The sequence below is a fragment of the Phoenix dactylifera genome, chromosome 5 (genome assembly GCF_051530095.1).
Source record: "Phoenix dactylifera cultivar Ajwa chromosome 5, Ajwa_hap1_PhDact_Kaust_v1.1, whole genome shotgun sequence".
In the NCBI taxonomy this organism is placed as follows: Eukaryota; Viridiplantae; Streptophyta; class Magnoliopsida; order Arecales; family Arecaceae; genus Phoenix; species Phoenix dactylifera.
In genome coordinates, this window is record NC_143194.1 from 9,839,722 (window position 1) to 9,858,832 (window position 19,111).

Below are 19,111 nucleotides of genomic sequence, written 5' to 3' on the forward strand. Positions count from 1 at the left end.
TGGTAGGTAAAATGGGATCAATATAGTTGGCTCTAACTTCAGGCTTTGCTGCTTAGGTGCTGACTCATTGAGAAAGCAAAACTTGATACCTAAAAAACCTGAATAAATCCATCCAAAAATCAAATCAAGGAACTACTGCTGCCTCATATCTATTAATTTTATCATACAAAATTCCTGTGCATGCAATCCTAAAGAATTCAGGCGCTTACTTTACATGCAAGGCTTTAGCCATTGGCTACCTCTAAAGAAGGCTATTTTCTCTTATTTCGCTATGATTTATGGGCAGCCTGCCATTTTGCTCATGACTTTTTGCCACATCAAATGGTACTTCATTTGCAGCTCATGAATTCTAATGATACTTTTCTTGTGACGAGAACATGCTGTCAATCTTATTCCTTCCACATATAGTACCTTGTTTGTTGTTCTTTCCTAGTAAACTATCTCCTAAGATCCACATGTAGTCTAAAGCTGCAAACTATAAGGAGATATATAAGAAATACATGTCCTTTTTATTTCAGTTAAAAATTTAGTTAGTAACCAAGGTGCTTACGATTAAGGCCAGTCCCTTAATTAGAGCTACATGCTATGGAGAACTTCTTGGGATATTATGATCATGTGAAAGAGGAGGATTTTTGATTTAAAGGGTCTCAGATCTATGTGGAAGTGACAGAAAAGAGGAAGAGAAGACCTAAGAGAACCTGTACAAAGGCATGGATATTTGAAATAGTTTTTATGTTGGATGGTGTAGCCTTTCTTGACTTTTTTCTTGGTGTAGTTTGCAACATATGGTCTGAATTATCAGTTATTTGTGACCTAAATTTCCTGTACCCCTATATATATTTGGCCGATGCTTTCTCACTGTTCACTTTCATGTGACTTGTGTATCAATGAAGAATTTAAACAAATGGCACTTGTCAAATTCTTGAAGCTATATTTTGGCTAGCAATTCTGTCAATTGTCTTCAATATATGCTCATGACTTGAAACTCTGAATCAACTAATTGTATAGAATACTAACAAGCATATATTCAACAGGTTAGATACAACAATTTCAGGCTCATCAAAACAAGAAAGCAATGAGGGAAGCCGTCTTTTTAAAATATTGGCCAAGTCATTTTCAAAGAGGTGGCAAAATGGAGAGATAAGCAACTTCCAGTACCTAATGCATCTTAACACTCTTGCAGGAAGGGGGTATAGTGATCTCACACAATATCCAGTTTTTCCATGGGTTCTTGCAGATTATGAGAGTGAAACTCTGGATTTGACGAACCCTCGAACTTTCCGTAAACTTGACAAACCAATGGGATGCCAAACAGCAGAGGGAGAGGATGAATTCAAGAAGAGGTTAGTTTATGATAGCCATTTAAGTTTAAGTTACTTTCATCACCAACTAGTCTGACTGTTTCTTATCTATTCTCAGATATGAAAGCTGGGATGACCCTGATGTTCCAAAGTTTCACTATGGTTCTCATTATTCTAGTGCTGGGATTGTTCTTTTCTATCTTGTAAGGCTGCCGCCACTGAGTGCTGAAAACCAAAAATTGCAAGGTGGTCAGTTTGATCATGCTGATCGCTTATTCAATAGTGTGAAAGATACGTGGTCCAGTGCAGCTGGAAAGAGTAACACATCAGATGTGAAGGAACTAATTCCAGAATTTTTTTACATGCCTGAGTTTTTGGAGAATCGATTTAACCTCGACTTGGGAGAAAAACAGTCAGGAGAAAAGGTATATTTTATAAAAGCCACCAGGATTCCGTCGTTTGAACTTTTCAACGGATTAGTTTAAATGTACTATGTAAATTTTTTGCAGTTGTTAGTGTAAGTGCTTGACTACTTTACATAAAGTCACAAGGTACTGTCTTTCAGGTTGGTGATGTTGTTTTGCCCCCTTGGGCCAAAGGCAGTGCCAGAGAGTTTATAAGGAAACACCGGGAGGCCTTGGAATGTGATTATGTTTCTGAGAATCTGCATCACTGGATAGACCTCATTTTTGGATATAAACAAAGGGGAAAGGTGAGTAGTAACTCCTTATTTGTAATCCATGATCTACAATTACAATATCCTAAAATTCTGAATCATTTAATATGGCATACAAGTTGGCCACTTCCTTTTCCATCTTGTAGCGAAAGCCATTACCTGGGCATGTAACTTGAAGCTAACAAAACCTTTTTTTAGTGATCCACCCCACCACCTATAACTAAAGTGGACTAAACGCAAAAATGCTGTTTCTTTTGTATTTAGTCTGTCATAACAACAGCTATACTTCAAAAGATGGCTATGTTTTCCCCTCCTTTTCTTTCACACGTTATGACTGTGACCTTTAGGGTTTTGGCAATTACATAATAACCATAAGACTACCAAATATTGTTTAAATTATTAAGAATTAGATATTTGAATCCTTTCCCATCCATTCCTATCCCATCACCTTAAGCATTTTTAAGTCTTGTCATGACCTCCATCTAGGTATCCTTATTATGAAAGGACTAACGCGTTGCATGATAGGGACTGGGCTGGCAGTGTGCCCATGCTTATCATGCTGTGTCATGCGAAGACTTGAAACCTGCAGACGTTGAAATAATTTATGGTTTTAATTTCACCACTGATATATTAACATGTGCACTGATATAAAACACATTTTAAACATATGAGCATAGTTGAAGTTTTATTAAAAAGGGGAATTTACTTTCCCATCCCTCTAAAGACTCCACTGTAACAAAAAGTCCTTGTTAGTTAAATCTAAAACAACCGGTCCAGAAACTTTCCAAACTGTAATTCCCGGTCCCTGAGCCCCTTTTATTTTGAAATAAGATACCGAAAATGCCCCTTCCCTCATGATCTCCCATCCTTCCGAAGAAGAAAAATTTCAGAGACTTTCCGAACTGTAATCTCCGAGCCGCGGCTGCTGCCGACCGCGGCCTGCCCCCTCCCGCGGCCGCCGCCGGCCCGGCTCGCCTCCTCCCGAGCCCCCTCCCGCGGCCGCGCCGCCGGGAATGCCTCCGCCCCCGCCCCCATGGTGGGAAGGTGCCGAAGAAGAGGAAGAAGGGCGCCGTCCCGCATCCTGCGGCTGTCGCCGGCCACGGCCCGCCCTCCTCCAGCGTCCGCCGTGGCCCAGCCCCTTTCCGGCACCGCCGGCCTCGCAGAAAGAGAAGAAAGAAGAAGAAGGGAAGAAGAGAAGGAAAAAAAGAAAAAGAAAAGAAAAAGTTTGAACTGGGGTCGACTCCTGCTCTGCTGGGGTCGACTCGTGAGAATCTTGGGTCGACTCGCTCACTTCTACAACAATTTTCTAAGAACACTTAACTGTGTGCATAGTCCTGTTAACTGTGTTCGCAGACAACTTAACTGTGTGCCGCCAGCTCGCGGAAGGAGAAAAAAGAAGAAAGAAGAAGAAGGGAAGAAGAGAAGAAAAAAAAAGAAAAAAAAAGAAGAAAAAAAGGAAAAAATAAAAATAAAGTTAAATAAGCTTGGAACAATTAAATAAGTTTGGAATACACTTAATCTAACATGACACACAGTTAAATAAGCTTGGAACATATTTAAATCATCCCGGAACATACTTATTCTACCCCAGAACACAGTTATTTCGACTGTGCACACAGTTAAGTGTTATTAGAAAATTATTGTAGACTTATGCTGAGCTGGGGTCAAGCTGGGGTCGACCCCTGAAGAGCTGGGGTCGACCCCTGAAATCAGGTAGAAAAACAGCTCTCTGGAAAGCCTGAGAGAGTCGACTCCAGGTGAGCAGGGGTCGACTCGTGCTATTAAGGGGTCGACTCCACGTGAGCAGGGGTCGACCCCAGGTCTGTGAACACAGTTAAGTTGTATGTGAACACAGTTAACTTGTCTAGGAACACAGTTAAGTTGTCTGTGAACACAGTTAACTTGTCTAGGAACACAGTTGTTTAGGAACACAGTTAAGTTGTTTGGGAACACAGTTAACTTGTCTGGGAACACAGTTAAGTTGTCTAGGAACACAGTTAATTTGTCTAGGAACACAGTTAACTTGTCTAGGAACACAGTTGTTTAGGAACACAGTTAACTTGTCTAGGAACACAGTTAACTTGTCTAGGAACACAGTTGTCTAGGAACACAGTTAAGTTGTCTTTGAACACAGTTAAGTTGTTTAGGAACACAGTTATCTAAGAATACAGTTAACTTGTCTAGGAACACAGTTAAATTGTCTGTGAACACAGTTAACTTGTCTAGGAACACAGTTGTTTAGGAACACAGTTAAGTTGTTTGGGAACACAGTTAACTTGTTTGGGAACACAGTTAAGTTGTCTAGGAACACAGTTAATTTATCTAGGAACACAGTTAACTTGTCTAGGAACACAATTAATTTGTCTAGGAATACAGTTGTCTAAGAACACAGTTAAGTTGTCTGTAAACACAGTTAACTTGTCTAGGAACACAGTTGTCTAGGAACACAGTTAAGTTGTTTGGGAACACAGTTAACTTGTCTAGGAACACAGTTAACTTGTCTAGGAACACAGTTGTCTAGGAACACAGTTAAGTTGTCTGTGAACACAGTTAACTTGTCTAGGAACACAGTTAACTTGTCTAGGAACACAGTTGTTTAGGAACACAGTTAAGTTGTTTGGGAACACAGTTAAGTTGTTTGGGAACACAGTTAACTTGTCTAGGAACACAGTTGTTTAGGAACACAGTTAAGTTGTTTGGGAACACAGTTAACTTGTCTGGGAACACAGTTAAGTTGTCTAGGAACACAGTTAATTTGTCTAGGAACACAGTTAACTTGTCTAGGAACACAGTTGTTTAGGAACACAGTTAAATTGTTTGGGAACACAGTTAACTTGTCTAGGAACACAGTTAACTTGTCTAGGAACACAGTTAAGTTGTCTGTGAACACAGTTAAGTTGTCTGTGAACACAGTTAAGTTGTTTGGGAACACAGTTATCTAAGAATACAGTTAATTTGTCTAGGAACACAGTTAAGTTGTCTGTGAACACAGTTAACTTGTCTAGGAACACAGTTGTTTAGGAACACAGTTAAGTTGTTTGGGAACACAGTTAACTTGTCTGGGAACACAGTTAAGTTGTCTAGGAACACAGTTAATTTGTCTAGGAACACAGTTAACTTGTCTAGGAACACAGTTATTTAGGAACACAGTTAAATTGTTTGGGAACACAGTTAACTTGTCTAGGAATACAGTTAACTTGTCTAGGAACACAGTTGTCTAAGAACACAGTTAAGTTGTCTGTGAACACAGTTAAGTTGTTTAGGAACACAGTTATCTAAGAATACAGTTAAGTTGTCTAGGAACACAGTTAAGTTGTCTGTGAACACAGTTAACTTGTCTAGGAACACAGTTGTTTAGGAACACAGTTAAGTTGTTTGGGAACACAGTTAACTTGTCTGGGAACACAGTTAAGTTGTCTAGGAACACAGTTAATTTGTCTAGGAACACAGTTAACTTGTCTAGGAACACAGTTAACTTGTCTAGGAACACAGTTGTCTAGGAACACAGTTAAGTTGTCTGTGAACACAGTTAACTTGTCTAGGAACACAGTTGTCTTGGAACACAGTTAAGTTGTTTGGGAACACAGTTAACTTGTCTAGGAACACAGTTAACTTGTCTAGGAACACAGTTAACTTGTCTAGGAACACAGTTAATTTGTCTAAGAACACAGTTGTCTTGGAACACAGTTAAGTTGTTTGGGAACACAGTTAACTTGTCTAGGAACACAGTTAACTTGTCTAGGAACACAGTTGTCTAGGAACACAGTTAAGTTGTCTGTGAACACAGTTAACTTGTCTAGGAACACAGTTGTCTAGGAACACAGTTCAGTTGTTTGGGAACACAGTTAACTTGTCTAGGAACACAGTTGTCTAGGTACATAGTTAAGTTATCTAGGAACACAATTAACTTGTTTGTGAACACAGTTAACTTGTCTAGGAACACAGTTAATTTGTCTAGGAACACAGTTAAGTTGTCTGTGAACACAGTTAACTTGTCTAGGAACACAGTTGTCTTGGAACACAGTTAAGTTGTTTGGGAACACAGTTAACTTGTCTAGGAACACAGTTAACTTGTCTAGGAACACAGTTAACTTGTCTAGGAACACAGTTAATTTGTGTAGGAACACAGTTGTCTAGGAACACAGTTAAGTTGTCTATGAACACAGTTAACTTGTCTAGGAACACAGTTGTTTGGGAACACAGTTAACTTGTCTAGGAACACAGTTATCTAGGTACATAGTTAAGTTATCTAGGAACACAGTTAACTTGTTTGTGAACACAGTTAACTTGTCTAGAAACACAGTTAATTTGTCTAGGAACACAGTTGTCTAGGAACACAGTTAAGTTGTCTGTGAACACAGTTAATTTGTCTAGGAACACAGTTGTCTAGGAACACAGTTCAGTTGTCTGGGAACACAGTTAACTTGTCTAGGAACACAGTTGTCTAGGTACATAGTTAAGTTATCTAGGAACACAGTTAACTTGTTTGTGAACACAATTAACTTGTCTAGGAAAGCCTGAGAGTCGACTCCAGGTGAGCAGGGGTCGACTCGTGCTGTTAAGGGGTCGACTCCAGATGAGCAGAGGTCGACTCCAGGTCTGTGAACACAGTTAAGTTGTCTGTGAACACAATTAACTTGTCTAGGAACACAGTTAACTTTATTTTTATTTTTATTTTATTTTCTTTTCTTTTTTTTCTTTCATTTTCTTTTATTTTCTTTTCTTTTTCTTTTTTTTTTTTCTTCTCTTCTTCCCTTCTCCTTCTTTCTTCTTCCTTCTCCTCTCGCGAGGCCGGCAGCTACGGAAGGGGGTCGGACGGTGGCGGCCACAGGATGGGGCCACCGGGGGGGCAGCGGCTCCTCTTCTTTGGCACCTCCCCACCGTGGGGGCGGAGGTATTTCCGGCGGCGCGGAAGGGGGCAGCGGGTGCGGGAGGGGGCGGGCTGTGGCCGGCGGCAGGCGCGGGAGGGGGTGGGCCGTGGCTGGCGGCTGCCTTTTTCTTCTCCTTCTTCGGTGGGAATGGGAGAGGCGGGGGCATTTTGGTCCCATAAAGCAATGTTGAAATATATATGGACCGGTTGTTAAACAACCGGTCAACAGGGATTTAATGTTAAAGTTCGGTCAATAAATGGACCGCTGAGCAAGTTCCCCTATTAAAAAAGAGTTATAGATTATTTTAGATATCCAAGCTAAGTGCAATGATACATGTGTGTTGCATAATTTTGAGTAATTTGTGATTCTAACTTTCACAACCATTTTACACATTAAAAAAAAAACTGACACAGGACATTTAAATACGTACATCCATTAACATCATTTTATGGGAAGAGATAAGCTGCACCCCTGACGCACACCTCACCTAAAATTTTTGTTTCTATGGACTCATATGTTGTACATCAATATGGTAGGACATGTTATTTTACATTGAGCTTTACAAAATGTTGGTTATATCAAACAAAATAACTAACTTCTGATAGATCTGCTTCAAAATATTGCACAATTGAGGTGCACAGACTTAGTTGGGCTCAATATGTTCTGCAAGTCCAAATGCAATTTTTATATTCCTTTATGTATATGAATGTTTTCTTATATCTTGTGTGAAAATGAAACATCTATGAAGCTCACTCCTTACACCACTAGGTGTATGCCTCATCTCATTGAAAGTCTGCATTACACCAATGCCTTTCTAAACACTGCTTATAGCTTCTATATATTCATGCAATTGCATATGTTTGCCTGAACAGAGTGCAAATGACGTTATGGTAATGAGGCAAATAATAGCTATATCAACCTTCCATCTAGCTTTTTCATTATGGGAATCAACTCCATAGCTGGCTTAGGTGGTCTTCTTTGGATTTCTGAAACTGTGGTGGCAGGAAAAATGGCTTTAGGAATTAGACAATGGATTCTTAATGATAGTTAAAGCTAGGCCTGGCCCTGTCAAATAACTATTAGTGAAAAAGAGATGGCTTTTCTTTTAACTGTTGAAACAAATAAGGCTGTTAGAACTGAACTTAACTGTCAGTTGCATTGTGTTCTTCGGAAATATTGGTAATAATTCTGGAGAAGTGTAGAAGAGTGTCATAGAAATAGGTCCACCCAGTACAATAATTAAAACTTTCGGTCTCTAATTCATATACATTTTCTTTGGCAAACTTTTGATTTCAAGCCTGATATCTGCTACATATTACATTTACATGTTGATTTCATAGTGGTTCATAACTAGTGTTGTTTTACTATTTATGCAGGCAGCTGAAGAAGCTGTTAATGTTTTCTATCACTACACTTATGAAGGAAGTGTTGACATAGATTCAGTTACAGACCCTACCATGAAGGCATCTATTCTAGCCCAAATCAATCATTTTGGTCAGACCCCGAAGCAGCTATTTCTCAAGCCCCATGCGAAGAGGAGAACTGACAGAAAATCCCTCCCTCATCCCCTCCGATACTGTGCCCATTTGGTCTCCCAGCAGATTCGAAAGCTCTCTTCATCTATCTCTCAGATTGTCACTTTCCATGAAAAGGTCCTTATTGCTGGGACAAATAGCTTTCTTAAGCCGGTAACATACAGCAAGTACATCTCATGGGGGTTTCCTGATCGAAGCTTGAGAATAATGAGCTATGACCAGGATCGACTCCTTTCCACTCATGAGAACCTTCATGGAGGGAACCAGATCCAGTGCGCTGGAGTAAGTCATGATGGTCAGATTCTGATCACTGGGGCTGATGATGGAGTAGTTGCAGTCTGGAGATTTGTTAAAGATGGGATCCGTGGTCAACTCCGCCTGAGATTGGAGCGCGCCCTTTGTGCCCACACCGCCAAGATAACATGCCTCTATGTTAGCCAGCCTTACTCGCTGATTGTGACCGGCTCTGAAGACTGCACTGTCATCTTTTGGGATCTGACTAACTTGGTCTTTGTGAAGCAGCTCCCTGAGTTCTCGGCACGAGTGTCGGCTGTCCATGTAAACGATCTCACAGGGGAGATTCTGACTGCTGCTGGAATTCTCCTTGCAGTGTGGAGCGTCAATGGAGACTGTCTAGCAGTTGTGAACACCTCACAACTCCCTTCTGATCTTATTTTGTCAGTGACAAGCCCAATGCACTCTGATTGGCTGGATACGAATTGGTATGTAACAGGTCATCAGAGTGGGGCGGTGAAGATCTGGAAGATGGTGCATTGTTCTTCTTCTGAGGCAAGTGGAAGGAGCTCATCTCCAACCAATGGCGTGGGTGGGTTGGGCTTAACCAGGGCACCAGAGTATAGGTTGGTTCTACACAAGGTACTCAAGTCCCACAAGCATCCAGTTACAGCGCTTCACCTTGCATCTGACCTTAAGCAGTTGCTGAGTGGGGATGTTGGTGGGCACCTGCTGTCTTGGACCATACCAGAAGACAGCTTGAGAGCATCCCGTGGTCAAGGTTGATGATACTCGAACAAGTTCAGCTGCTAGATACCTCAGCAATCTGGATCCTTTGATTAGGACTCGGTTTTCTCGACTCTGATGCCTGTTTGAGTGAAGAGCATCGTCAAGAGCTGGGCTAGACGTGACACATAAAACAAGGGGCTTTGCTGAAGGGCCGCAGAAGAGTTCTAATAAGCTCATGCAACAGAAACAATAACACCAATATGGCATGTCCATGACTGCTAACAGATTGAAGGGAGGCACTCGATTTTTAATATATCAAGGTGAGGGAGTTGGTTTAATTTTATGCTGTGCGCTATTTGCTGGATTTACCTGTTTTGCTGTAAATAGGTGGTAACCAGTGCATGCGTGTAAAATTGTATAGGATGGGTATAGAATGTATTGGGACTGTGATGTCTTGTGAGGGATTAAGTATGATGAAAGGTGGGGTGGGAGTGATGAACATTGATTGATTAACTTCAGCTTTTTGTTGTCTTCATTCTTTGCGAGGGTGTAATTTGGCACCCCTTATTCAGCTTATTTTGTGGATGATGTAGGTAAAAGGTTGCTGTCTTTCTCATCACTCTCAGATGCAAGTATATGCTCCCTGTATTTTTTTTCTCACATAAAGAAAACAGCTTGACAGAAAACCTTACACTTGTTTGGACAGAAAGCACTGACTAGGGTTTGACTATGAGTTGAGCCACAATGTTTATTCCTCTCCTCCTTTTGGAGTGAGATTATGATGCAGATTAGTAAACAAGTCTCATTCATGTCACGGGAAGAGAGGAAGATTGGACTGGATCATCTCATGCCCTACTCCAGGCTGAGTGCTAGATGGATTGGGTGGAGTCTAGCAGTTGGTGAGTCCATTAGTTTGGCGTAACTCATCGAACGTATGAGTGAATCTCTGAACAATTAACTTGTTTATGTAATGTGACAGCCTTTGAGCACCCCTCTGAAGCTCTACCCTCAATCTCCGTCTGTTGAGGCCAAGAAGGGTTGTGGCTGAGCTCGAGATTATATCCCAGGCAGCCTATACACCCAACTTATTGATAATGTCTCAACTCTAAATAAGTAACTTTCTTTACTAAATGAAATTTGTTAGCAACCATGTGAAATCTTCAAATGCTTTTTCATCTTGGAAATTATTTGCCTTCATGACATGCTTATCAAAGGTTCATATATCAAGATTCTTTAAATGATAAAAGCATTTGTCGTGTGGAGAGAAAAAAAATTGATGTGAGCTTGTGCCTTTAGAGAATGCTACGGGAGCGCTTGATTGCGCCTTTATCCTTAGAAGGATAGCAAAAAAAAAAATTTTTTTATTAAAAATAATAACAATGAGGAGCAAGACTAGACTAGTGGCAAAGGATTATACTAAGAAGTCTGGTGAGGAAACCTTCTCGCCAGTGGCTATGTTGAAGTCTATAAGTATTCTGTTCTTTATGACAGATGGATGTTAAAATCACATTTTTAAATGGGTATATCCAAGAGGAGATTTATATGGAACAACATGAGGGCTTCATATCTCCTGAAAGTGAATTTAAGCTGTGCAAGTTGATCAAGTCCATCTATGAACTAAAACAAACATTACTTCGCTAGAACATCTGATTTGACGAGTCAATCAAGGAGTTTGGTTTCTCACAAAATATGGATAAGCCTTATGCTTATAAAGTACTGTTATATTCCTAGTCTTCTATGCAGATGATATTCTACTCATAGGGAATGACATCGGAGCGATGTCATCTGTGAAAAGTATGGTTGTCGAACTATTTTTCAATAACGAGGAAGCATCTTACATTCTTGGGATCAAATTGTTTAGAGACTGAAAGAAGAGGCTTTCAGGACTTTCACAGCTTAACTACATTGATAGGATACTCTTCAAATTCAACATGTAAGATGCCAGGAAAGGGTTCTTACCCTCCAGGCATGACATTCATCTCTCAAAAAAAATGAGTCCTAAGACTTAAGAGGAGAGAGAAAAGATGAGGAGGTGTCCCTATGCCTCAGCAGTTGGGAGCCCCATGTATGTAATGTTATGTACGAGACCAGATATCAGTTATGCAGTCGGTGTGGTGAGTAGATATTAGTCTAATCTAGGCCCTAAGCATTGGACAACAGTAAAGCATATCCTCAAGTATCTGAAAAGAACTAAACACTATTTTCTAGTGTTTGGAGGTGAGGATCCACTAGCTGTCAAAGGTTATACTGATTCAGATTTTTAATTAGACATTGATGATAGAAAATCTACATCTGGATATGTGTTTACACTGGATAAAGGGGCAATAAGTTGGGGAAGCATTAAGCAAAAAACCACAGCAGACTCTACCATTGTGGCAGAATATATTGCTACAATTGAAGCTGCAAAGAAAGTTGTGTGGATTCGCAAGTTCATTCAGGAATTTGAGGTCATCCTATCGATTGAGTCTCTTATCGCCATTTATTGTGACAACAACAATGGTGCAATTGCACAAGCCGTGGAACCAAGGGCTCATAGGAGGACAAAGCACGTAGAGAGGAGATTTTATGTCGTATGCGACATCGCGAACCGGGGCGATGTGGTGATATTAAAGATAACATCAAAAGAGAACATTACAGATCCATTCACAAAGACCTTGATACAAAAGATGTTTGAGAACCATCTTGAGTCAGTGAGAATCAGATATGTGTATGAGTGGTTTTGAGTGCAAATGGGAGATTGTTAGATATATGTCCTCAAAAACCAATTTGTAAATCAATTTTAATAATTATTGAATTATTTGTTTCTCCTTTTTACATATATGTTTATTTGTTTATTGGGTATTTGATTGTGATATGAGATGTTCACATGGTATATATCTTGAGTAACATTGTAGAAGGACCACACCGACGATTAATGAATCATAGGCGCGGAGTAGTGGTTTTTCGGTTCTTTATTAGCTCATTTTATTCTAGACCGAGTTACATATTTAAGGCCTACACTTGTTATGCCAGGCTCTGTCATTGAGGTAGAAACCTTAAGCAGATGAGTGGGTACATGTACTGAACGAAATTCAAATATTAATACTTTTTGAAAGTGATCACTGATGTTGGAAAGAGTATTCAACACAATTAGCTTATATTTTCTTTGATTTGAGAGATCTATGTAGATATATTTGGTGTGTTCTTGTGCTTTGACTGAGTCAATTGTTGATGATCTTGTTAAGATCAAATATATATACAAAAGTTGGATCTTGAGTGCACTAGATAAATTTGTATAGATGCTCAATAAAAAATTCACCGGTCTCAATTTGAGGTAGTATATTCAGTATATCTGTATGAGGTTGGACCAAAAGAATAACTAACCAGTGAGATTTATGAAACTTAATTTTATTATATTTTATTATTATTATAAATAAAATATTTATTTGTGAAATTGTTTTAGAAATAATTTTTGGGGTCCAAGTGAATTACAGAATAAGAATTATATATGTCAAGGATTTAATCAGTGATATTTTTCGATCCTATTGGCTTATGTGTAATATAGTGTGGTGGAAGAATAAATAAACAAAATTGTAAGCAAAAGAAATTTCATTAAATTAATCTTCTTTTCTTGGGAGTCAATTGCAAAGTGTTGATGAACATTTTTACAATTTGTAGAAGCCCAAAATGTAAAATTAAAAGAATATAAGGGGTTTTGTGAAAAAACTGTTTTTCAGTGATCCTACGACCGAGAGTAGAGATCCCTAAAGATCCCACGCATATCATTACCTAGGATCTTATGTGGTGGCTATAAATAGCCAGGGTTGACCATTAGAACCATAAGTTATGCAAAAGTTGCAAGAGCCACAAAAACCCAAGGAGAGGCACTGAGCATGGGTCTCTTGGGAGGCAACACGTTTGGGTTGTTAGTGGTGAGATCTATGTTTCTATCAACCTGTTCATTATTTTGCGGAATTTTTTTCTTGATTTTCTTCCATTGCGGGGAAAGGAACCTGGTTTTCAGAAAAGAATCATCCTTCAATAACAACTCGACAAGAGTTGGATAGAAACAAGTCCAAATAGAAGAAGAATAAGCGGGATTGGGAGGACAGAAACAAGTCTAAAAAAAAGCAAAGTGTGGAGTGATTGATTAAAACCCCATTTGATTTTGATGAGCTCAAAGCATTTGAGTATATCTTTTGATTACTAATGAATTCAATTGAGTGTTTCAGTGAAAATCCTGTCTAAGTGTCCCAAGACTTGGTTCATAATTTTTGGATAAGTTAAGGAGTCTGTTTGAACCAATGTCTGAGACTCGAGTCGACTCCCGAGTATCACGAGTCGACTCCAAGCGTATCAAGTTCACTGGCACGAGCTCGAGTCGACTCCAGATAAGTACGAGTCGACTCCGACTGAGAACAGACAGAAGGATAGAAAGCTTCAACTCAGAACCTATCAGCGAGTCGACTCCCGAAGTGCGCGAGTCGACTCCGATGTTCACCGAGTCGACTCCAAGGAAGTAAGAGTCGACTCCAAGCAGTCACAGGCAGAAAAGTCAGAGAACAGTTTTCGGGTCTGAGATTCGAGTCGACTCCAGTGGAACGCGAGTTGACTCCGATAGGTGGCAAGTCGACTCCAAAGAAAGCATGAGTCGACTCTCAGCGGTACACAAAGAAAAAGTCAGAGAGCATTTTATGGACTCTGAGATTCGAGTCGACTCCCGCAATACGCGAGTCGACTCCAAGACACCGCGACCCCAAGACAGACAGAAAACCAAGTTACTGCCTCTGAGATTCGAGTCGACTCCCAGACAGCTCGAGTCGACTCCAAGACAGCTTCACGTCAAAAGGCAGAAGACCATCTTTCGGAAACTGAGAGCCGAGTCGACTCCAAGGAAGTTCGAGTCGACTCCAAGACTGGACGAGCCAAAAGACAGAGGATCGGGAGTTCGGGCTCTGAGATTCGAGTCGACTCCCAGGACAGTCGAGTCGACTCGAGTGGACAAAATTCAAAATTGGATCCACGGACTTCAGTGGATGAGCCGACTCCAAAATTGCCAAGTCAGCTCCAGAAGTTGACGAGTCGACTCCAGGTCAAGACGAGTCGACTCCCAGTCGTGAAGGCAACTTTAATTCAAATTTGGAACAGTTGCCGAGTCGACTCCGAAAAAGCTTGAGTCGACTCCCGCTACAGCCGAGTCGACTCCTGATCGCGCGAGTCGACTCCAACCCACCAACGGTCATATTGTCAGGCTGCGCAGAGTGTTCAGAACGGGCAGAAAAAGCACTCTAACGGCTAGTTTCCGTGGGGGTTGGCTTAAATAGCCACAGAGGACTGTAGCTAGGCAGAGAACAACCATTCCACTCCAACTAATCAAGCATTCAAGCTCTGCAACGTGCTCTTCAACGAAAAAGAGGAAGATCTGCATTTACTGCTTCCAACTACATCTTCCCAGCAATTAAAGCCTCCTTCTCCTGCATTCAAGTCGACTACTCTTTCTAGAGGAGACCAGAAGTTTAAGAAGCCATTCCTCATCTCCAATCTAAAAGCGTTTGAGGCTTCTTAACTTCATTTATTGTTCATATTGTTTTCATCTGCTTTTTGAGAAGCTCATTTTCTGTTTTCTTTCTACAACTTGTATTTACTTGGTTCAATCGGGAATTGAATCAAGGGGATTGTGGTTGGTTGGTGAGCCGAGTTAAAACCAACGTGTGTAAGGGTTTGATTGTGATCCCGGAAAAACAATCGGGGCGGTTCTAGTCGGTGAGCCTGGGAAAACCGACCGAGTTCGTTGTGAGCTCGTAAAACAACAAGTTTGGTTGTGAGCTTGGAAAATAACCGGCTGTAATCCAAGGGGGTTATAGTGAATTCCCAAGTGAGACTTGGGGAGTAGACGTAGGAGCAAGGGTTAGCTCCGAACCACTATAAAACCTTGTGTTTGTGTTGGATTGTCTCTCTTCTTCTTCCCGTCACATTACTCACAGCACTTAGCATTAATTAAATAACTTGCAATAGTTTTTAATTAATCAACCACATCGTTTTAATTATTCAAATTATTTTAAAACCCAATTCACCCCTCCCTCTTGGGTTGTCTATCTGGGCAACACAAAGGATGAGCAATCGAGGTCCTGAGGAGACAACCTTCTCTTAATACCCCACAAATCTTGATGAAGATCGAAAATTGACGCTATGTGAAATGGCCTCGAAAGATGAGGGAAGCTACAAACAAGGATAAAATCAAATTATTTAAATTCCATCGAGACTTCGGTCATGATACCGAGGACTGTTAGCAGCTTAAGAACAATATCGAAGCCCTCATACAGTGAGGGTACCTTGGGCGCTTCATTGACCACCCATAAGATCGAAACAATATGGGGCAAGAGATGCTTGCCTCGAACAGCAAATTGACAACCGACTTATTGCGGCCATCATCAATACTATCTCCGGTGATCCAACGACAGGTGGAATGAGCTCGTTTGTAGGAGTTATGCATGCTCTGCCTAAATAGGAAGCTTTGATTCGAAGAGGTAGAGGATGGGCAAGATGATTTTCTTCTCGGCTACTGACATTGAGAGTGTACAGACTCCGCATGATGATGCCATTGTAGTTTCCTTACCATCGCTAATTATGATGTAAAATATATATTTTAGTGAATAATGGAAGCTCGACAGATATATTATTTAATAAGGCTTTTGCAAGATGAATCTGTCTACTGACTGATTAAAGAGGATAAACTCTCCTTTGATCTCTGTAGAGGGGGTTATCTCCCTCTAGGTCATAGCTGACCGGGCTCCAAAGCAAGCAATTATGATGCTCAACTTTTTGATAATAAAAGTACCCTCGGCATACAACACCATTTTGGGCCGACTTGGGTTCATGCCATAGTATCTACCAACCACCTACTCATGAGGTTTCCAACCAGATATGGCGTAGAAGAAGTCCATGACGAGTAGGCACTAGCTTATCAGTGCTATGTGGCATCTTTCTAAAGAAAGGAGTCTATGGAAGCACTCCAAATTGTAGGCTTCATACTGGTGACGAGCAAATGCAGAAGTGAGGGGAACCAGCTGAGGAACCTCGATTGAGGCCAACCTCGACGAAACTACCAAAGCCCAGCTGATGGATTTTCTCCAGAACAACACTAATATTTTTTGCATGCTTAGCCTATAATATGTTAGTACAAGCTTAATGTGACTATTCATAGGTTGAGCATGGACCTAGCATTTAGACTAGTTCGATAGAAAAAAGAAGCTTGGCTTCAGAGAGGCTACAAGCCATTGATGAGGAGGTGGACAGGCTCCTTGCAACCGGCTTCATTCAAGAAGTCTCCTGCCTTGACTAGTTAGCAAATGTTTTCCTCATGAAAAAGACCAATGGGAAGTGGCATTTGTGTATAAATTTCATCAACCTCAACAAAGCTTGTTTTAAGTACAGCTTCCAATTGTTGAGGATTGACCATCTCATCGATGTAATATTCGGGGTATGGGTTTCTAAGCTTCATAGATGTGTTGTCAGGCTACAATCGAATATGGATGGCACTCGACGATAAAGAAAAAACCTTCTTCATCACTGATTAAGGGCTACACCACCATAAAGTCATGCCATTTGGACTAAAAAATGCTAGAGCTACTTATCAGCGCGGGGTCAACAAGATCTTTAAGGATTAGATCGATCACAACATGGAAGTATACGTTAACGACACACTGGCAAAGAGCAAGAAAACCGAGTAGCATGTGACCAACCTAGAAGAGGCATTCACTGCATTGAAAAAGTACCTTATGAAGCTCAATCCAATCAAGTACACTTTGGAGTCAATGTAGAAAAGTTTCTTGGGTTCATGATCACTCGACATCACATTGAAGCAAATCTAGAAAAGATCCGTGCGGTGATGGAAATGATGTTATCGAAGATGAAGAAGGAGGTCTAGTGCTTGGTAGGTCGAATTGTGGCATTGAACAGGTTTGTGGCGAGATTAGCTGAGGAATGCTTACCTTTTTTAAAGCACTGAGGCAAATTAAAGACTTCCAATGGTTCAAGGGGTGCTAGATTGTATTTGACTAACTCAAGCAATAACTCAGTTTGCCACCCCTCCTCACCAAATCAAGTCTAGGGAATATGCTTTATCTCTACGCGGTAGTATCTCCTTTCATTGCAAGCTCAATTCTCATGCACGAAGAATATGGGGTACAGAGGCCAATCTATTACATGAGCCGAGTTCTCCGAGGTACCAAGATAAGGTATCCTAAGCTAAAAAATGTAGCTTGTGCTCTCATCACCTCAGCTAGGAGACTTCGGCCCTACTTTGAGACCCATTTCATCACCGTTCTGATCGACCAACTATTGAGGCAAGTTTCGTAGAAGTTGAATGCATCAAGAAGGTGACTAAATGGGCAGTTGAGCTTGAAGAGTTCGACATTTAATATCAACCCTGAGAGCCACCAAAGCTCAAGCACTGAATGACTTTCTCGTGGAGTGCACAATTTCCAAAGATGTGGTGGTCACCACGAAGAGCACAAGCTGGGAGACTATTGGACGCTCCATGTAGACGGGTCCTCCAACTCGAATAGAAGTGGAGTCAAGCTATTTCTTACCGGCCGGACAGAGTTGTGGTGGAGTATACCATGAATTTTGGCTTCAAGACATCCAAGAACAAAGATGAGTGTGAGGCCTTCCTCACCGGTCTTAAACTTGCCCAAGAATTTGAAGTTCGGCACCTAAAGGCTCTCAGCAAATCCTAATTGGTCGTCGGATAAGTTTGAGGAGACTTCAAAGCAAGGTTCCTTATGACGATGAAATACTTTCAAAAGGTCAAGGACATCACCTCGACCTTTGAATAGTTTGAGGTCATATAAATTCCTCGGCCAAAAAATTTTAGGGCCAATCTACTTTTGAAGTTCGCCACCTCAGAATGTACTGACCTATAGAAGATGTCTGTTGACCCCCTAATGGATTTTGATGAATACAAAACACTAGAGTATAATTCCATTTATCTTAACAATTTAATTGAGGATTTCATGTATTTTATTAAGAATATTGTTAAGAAATGTCTAGGCAAGTTCCCATGATTTTTTAAGGACTTATTGAAGAATTTTTGAGATGAAAGAAAAAGTTCAGGGACAGCCGAGACGTCTCCGGGTTGTCTCAGAGACGTCTCTGGCACAAACAGGAAAAACTAGCACGTCTGGAGACGTCCCCGGCACCTGCCGAGTCGTCCCCGCGATAGCGGAGTCGACTCTCTCAGTAGCGGAGTCGACTCTCTCAGTGGCGGCAGAAAGGCAGTTTTCAAGAGATATGCGCGAGACGTCCCCACCGTACGCGGAGTCGTCCCCGCAAGTAAAAAGCAGACTTCCCGAGTCGTCCCCGAGGGAGCGGAGTCGGCTCTCTCAGGGTTTTTCAGAGGATGTCATTTTCGGTGATAAGGCAGCGGAGACGTCCCCTGAAAGAGCGGAGTCGACTCTCTCAGAGAATTCCAGAAGACATATTTTTCGGAGTTATAACAGCAGAGTCGTCCCCAAGGCAGCGGAGTCGTCCCCATGCAAAAAGTGCAAACAAGCCGAGACGTCCCCGTAAAGTACAGAGACGACCCTCTCAGAAAAACAGAAAAACAAGGATTCAAACGATACAATTCCAGAGTCGTCCCCGTAAAGTGCCGAGTCGACCCCAAACAAAGTGAAAAGTAAATTTATACAGCCGAGACGTCTCGCGTTGAAGCGGAGACGTCTCCGGAGCGCCTGGGACGCGACTGACAACTTTTGCAGGTTTGGTTTGAATTTCAAATCTCTTTTA

General features: G+C 41.1%; 1 protein-coding gene across 4 annotated transcripts in view; it reads left to right on the plus strand.

Moving 5' to 3' along the window:
- SPI (BEACH-DOMAIN HOMOLOG A1) overlaps nt 1-10,032 on the plus strand; it is a 48,552-nt gene extending 38,520 nt beyond the window's left edge. For all 4 annotated transcript variants that reach the window (XM_088721610.1, XM_088721611.1, XM_039128936.3 and 1 more), the window contains 4 exons: nt 1,035-1,343; nt 1,420-1,726; nt 1,867-2,013; nt 8,225-10,032. In XM_088721610.1, coding sequence (XP_088577736.1) covers nt 1,035-1,343; nt 1,420-1,726; nt 1,867-2,013; nt 8,225-9,403 — 1,942 coding nt within the window. In that variant the 3' untranslated portion in view covers nt 9,404-10,032. The remainder of the gene's footprint in view (nt 1-1,034; nt 1,344-1,419; nt 1,727-1,866; nt 2,014-8,224) is intronic.
- Nucleotides 10,033-19,111: the final 9,079 nt, after the last annotated feature.